We start from the raw sequence: 5,101 nt of genomic DNA, 5'->3' as shown, positions 1-5,101 counted from the left end.
ATTCGGCCCTCTGCAATGCTAATAGCTCTATATTTCCAATTTCTAAGATAGGATTTCTGTTTTAACTTTGTAGACTTAAAACCAAGATTAAATAAGCACAGTAGGGCTCCATCTAAGAAGCAAACTGACTCCTGCGTGTTTAATCATTTGATGTTTGTGTAAATTGATCATTTTACATTTACATTTAGTCATTTAGCAGACGCTTTTATCCAAAGCGACTTACAGGAAGGATAAAAGCAAACAATGAAGGTATAGTGCAATAATAATTAGTGCATCAATAAGTGCTAGTGACAATTCTTCTGACAATTCTGATCATACCATACAGTATATTTTCCAGGTTTTAAATATAAATAAATTTGGGATAGGATGATTCTAGTGACGATACAAATGTTTCTGTAAAAGATCCACAGGTGGGATAACTACTCAACACACACACACACACACACACACACACACACCATAAAGTTTTATGAATGTCAAACCAACACATCTGAGATCTCAACAAAAACTTCTGAAAGACACAGGCATGAGTGTGGTCCAGATTTAAATGGAAACTGGCAGGTTGTGCACTTGTCACTAATTGTGTTTTTTGTTTTTTTTCGTTCTTAGGCAGTACGATTTGCAGCCACGACTAAGAAGACGACTATGCAGTGAGTGTCGTCTGTGTGACAACTGTGAAGTGACACAGTTAATCGCACTTAATTGCGTTCACCTGAAACCCCAGGTGTACAACAAATCCTGATTAGATAAGATTTCATCCCGCTGGAATTAAAACCAGCGGGCCTCCGCGTCCTGAGGCGGCACAAGTATCACACGGACCCCACAAGTCAGGGCTGTTGAAGATAATGAAATGAACCCCACAGCACGCACAAACACTCATGCACATCCTTCTTCATCATCATGACATATTGATTGCCATATTGTTTTGTATGTATATCCATATCTGGGGTAATCTCAGCTGAGCCGGGGCAAGGGAGCGGTGTATAATAATGGTGGCACCTGCTCCGGGGACAGCAGCCATTTCATGGCTGGTCACTCTGGACTCTCTGAGCGCCATGGTGTGATCGATCCACGCACACACCCGTTCTCTTCCCCTGCTGCCCTCCCTCTCTCCTAGGACACTACACGCTGGCTGACGCAGTGATGCATTTGATTGCACAGCACCTCACCAGGGCCAACTCATCAAAAGCTTGATCCAGGGAGAGGCATGCGAGGGAATAAGTTTGGTGAAGCTATCTCTAGTGGAAACCTGTGGATAAGATAAACTCTGTTTAAAACTTGAGAAACTACCGAGCAGAACATTTTCACAAATGACAAACTGTGGCGTCATACTATCAGGAGCACTAGCCAGTGTAGAAATATGTACAGTAGATAGCAGATAGCAAGGGCTGAAGGCATGGAAGGGATGGACAGGAGAGTCCCACACCTCCATGAATAATATCTAACAATTGGTTTATTTATTAACTTCATCAAACAATGAAAAGTCTATAGTGTATCCCAGATACTATACAACAATTCCATTTTAAAAGTTCAACTTCAGAGCAACTTCAGCACTTTGTCCATGTGACAGTTAAACCTACTGTACATCCACAACATCCCAGCTGCCCCATATACTCCGTGTCCTTCAGTTAGCCGTGTCACCGCTTCACACCGCCCATTAAATGATTAAGTGGGCTGTCCCAGCTCTTTACTTAAACTTCTCACAGTGTTGGCCTTTATTATTGATGAGACCCTGAGTGCAGGATACTCAGATATGCAAGATTTGCAAACTTCTGTCAAAATGAACACTCCTCTGTCCTGCTGCCTGTGCTGTCAGCTGCCACTGACATGAAATGGAGAAACTGGGAGGAATAATATATGTGTGTGTGAGAGTGTGTGCCATCGTGCCTGGGAAAGATGACACCTCATTATAGGTTCGGCCCTGGTTCAAACTCTGGCTCCAACGAGTCAACCCCTGGGCTGAAAAATGAAGCGAGGGGCTGGAGCCCATTCCAGCTGACGGCGGGGTCTAGCCTGGACACATAGAGACACACAACCATTCACGCTCTCATACACAGACAATTTAGGATCACCAATTAAACCTAAGCTGCATGATGTTGGACTGTGGGAGGAGGCTGGAGAACCCAGTGAGAACCATAGATTGTATATAAATGGTAAATGGACCTGCACTTATATAGCGCTTTTCTAGTTGCTTTGCGACCACTCAAAGTGCTTTACACTACAGACTGTGCTCATTCACCCTTTCACACACACATTCATACTGGTGGCAGAGGCTACCCTAAACGGTGCCACCATTGGGAATTCATTCACACACCGATGAACACAGCATCGGGAGCAATTTGGGGTTCAGTATCTTGCTGATATCTTGCTCAAGGATACTTCGACATGTAGGCTGCGATGGTCAGGGATCGAACCACCGACCCTTCGGTTGAGGGCCAACCAACTCTACCAACTGCCAACAGACAGCAGTGTCTTATTATCTTTTCAGCATGGGAATCCATCTTCTAGTCACCCATCTTTACTTTCGATGTCTGCAGGATGGCTACAATGACACCAAACAGGCCGATTGCACTGCCAAAGATTTCCACAATGAGAATCTTCACAAAGAGGCTGGCGTTCTGGGCGTCTGCCCACGCTGCTCCGCTGCCCACGATGCCGACACAGATGCCACAGAAGAGGTTAGAGAAGCCCACAGTCAGACCGGCTACGAACATGGAGTAACCAGCTTGGTAGTTCCTGGCCCCGATGGTCTCAGGGGTGGTTCCCTTGAAGTTCTTCGCCATGTTGCTGATTACAATGGCCATGGTGATCCCATAGATGGCCACAGCTTCACAGAAGATGATACTGACCAAATTCTTGGTTTTGATTCGTGGAGCCTTGACACCACCACCAATGATGCCGGAGCCAGTGATGTAGATCCCCCAGGCTGCTCCCACCACAGACAGAGAGATAGCCAAGCCAATGCCCAGATTGGCCCACATGAAAGGAGAAGTCTCCGTTAGGAACCATGCCACATCAAAGCGGAACCCGAGATCAAATATAGTGTAGCAGATACCGACGACTAGTATGGTGCTCCAGAAGGCCAAAGTGACCCCTGTGTACAGGATAGCGTGTCCGTTCATCTTCCACTCTAGCAGCATCTATCCGCCGGTAAAAATATATATATATATATATATATATATATATATATATTTAAATAATGGACATAGTCACCGTGACGTCACCCGTTGGTTTGTGGCCCGTTGGAAGCCTCGAGTTCAGCGTTATACTCTTCGCCATCTTGCGTCGCCATCTTTATAACTCACCAGATTAGGTCATGCTAAATCCTCTTGGATCATCCAGAAGTTAGGTAGAGTCAAGAACTGCCAACATGGCGACACACAGAGACACAACACTTAGCCTCACAATTGCTTTCCAGTCCATATTTAAGCCCATAAAGTTTATGAGTAGACCACAGCAAACTCCACAGGAGCTTTCACAAGCCTCTTCGATCTAACCCCACACACCGACAGCAGGAGTGATTAGTTGTCCACTTAATAACTTTTCCAAGCAGATAGATAACAGCAGGTAAATATAAGAAATTGTCATGCTGTAAATTTGTCCACACCCCCACCAGGAAACCACACAGGGTGCTCTAAGCTGGATTTGGTTGAGCAAACAAGCTCTGTGAAATGAAATCTGTATGCACAAACGCAACAAGACATTGTTCTCGAGTGTGTATGGCTCTCAGAGAGAAAGCCAGGGGAAATGGCAAAATTACTTGCACAATCCCTTTTGTAAATGGACAGTCTATCCTTCTGTGCCACCCAGAAGTCTTTTGCACACACTTGCTCTCCTTCAATTTCCTTTATCTTTGGCTCTAGATGCATGTATCTCAAGCCTTTTTCTCTGTATCCGAGTTTTTTTGTGTTATCTCGGCATCAAATCACATCATACTCACGCACACGTATGTGTGTACGTACACAGTGTCTTTCTCCTTGGAGCAATGGTGTTCCTTGGTTGAGGGAGCAGCCGGGGCTAGATAAGGGCAGAGAGACTTGATCCCATCTGAGACACACTTCTCACACAAAGCTACATTGTAATTACAGCCCGCATCCATCCAGGCTGACCATCAGCCCCCGAGCATCCCACTGGGAGAAGCACAAGTGTGTTGTTTTTCCGTCTTGCCAGTTAGTGCTGCTAGTTTTCTTCCGAAATGTGAATTGGTCCAATCGTGCATTTGTGCAATATAACTTTGCAGCCACTTGCTTTACACACTGTAAAAAATAATCTGTTTAATTTACAGAAAAATACGCTGTGGTTGCCAGAACTTCACCGTAAAAATGACAGTGAGTGGATTTTCTATTCTAAATTTAAATGTAAATATCAGCAAAAACTGTAATTTAGTCTGAATAATCCTGTTATTTTTAGGGTAATTGTGTCATTCATTCACACATCATGGTATTTCTCCATAAATTTTGCATGAAAATGTTATATTTTACCTAAAACCTGTGTCTTTCTTCCAGTTTATGACAGAAAATAGTAAAAGTTTTGCGCTATTCTTTGATTTACAGTAATTAAAAGTGTCTAATACGGTGATATAACATTTTTCATTTTATGCCCTATTTCTGATGTATTTGACAGAGTTTTACTGTTATTTCTACAAACCTTTTTTACAGTGCACTTCAGAGTTGACTCCAGGTGGGAGCTAGTTCATGTTAATATTTTTCCCTTTATTAAGTCTTTAGAAATCCGAACAGAAAAGATGCAATTAAAAAGAAGCAGAGGAGATCAAGGATTTATCAGACGTTCAATATCAGGATGTACTTAATGCATTTTGTTGTACATTCATGTGAATATTCAAAAGCATGACGCATCTATTGGTGCCCGCACTTAGGGGGTAATGGAAGAAAAATTGGTGTTAAAGTTGATGAAAGTTACACCAGAATAAAAGCCATGTCAGGAAGGAATAGAGAGAGAAATGCCTGTTTGTCACAATGATGAAAGCTCTTTTGATTCCCCAATGCAGATATCTGGCATTGGATGTTTTATACCTGCAGCTGCTAATGTTTTAGACAGGAACAGGATCGGACTCAATCCCTTGAAGGTACTGACCCAAATA

General features: G+C 43.3%; 1 protein-coding gene across 1 annotated transcript; it reads right to left on the bottom strand.

Moving 5' to 3' along the window:
- Nucleotides 1–2,469: 2,469 nt before the first annotated feature.
- LOC131961019 (V-type proton ATPase 21 kDa proteolipid subunit c''-like) lies at nucleotides 2,470–3,150 on the bottom strand. The gene has a single exon (XM_059326296.1). The coding sequence runs from the start codon at nucleotides 3,138–3,140 to the stop codon at nucleotides 2,505–2,507; it is 636 nt and encodes a 211-aa protein (XP_059182279.1). The 5' UTR covers nucleotides 3,141–3,150; the 3' UTR covers nucleotides 2,470–2,504.
- Nucleotides 3,151–5,101: the final 1,951 nt, after the last annotated feature.

This window comes from Centropristis striata, chromosome 22 (genome assembly GCF_030273125.1).
Source record: "Centropristis striata isolate RG_2023a ecotype Rhode Island chromosome 22, C.striata_1.0, whole genome shotgun sequence".
NCBI classification, from domain to species: domain Eukaryota; kingdom Metazoa; phylum Chordata; class Actinopteri; order Perciformes; family Serranidae; genus Centropristis; species Centropristis striata.
The sequence above is the reverse complement of the archived record's forward strand: the minus strand, read 5'-3'. Positions and strand labels throughout refer to the sequence as shown.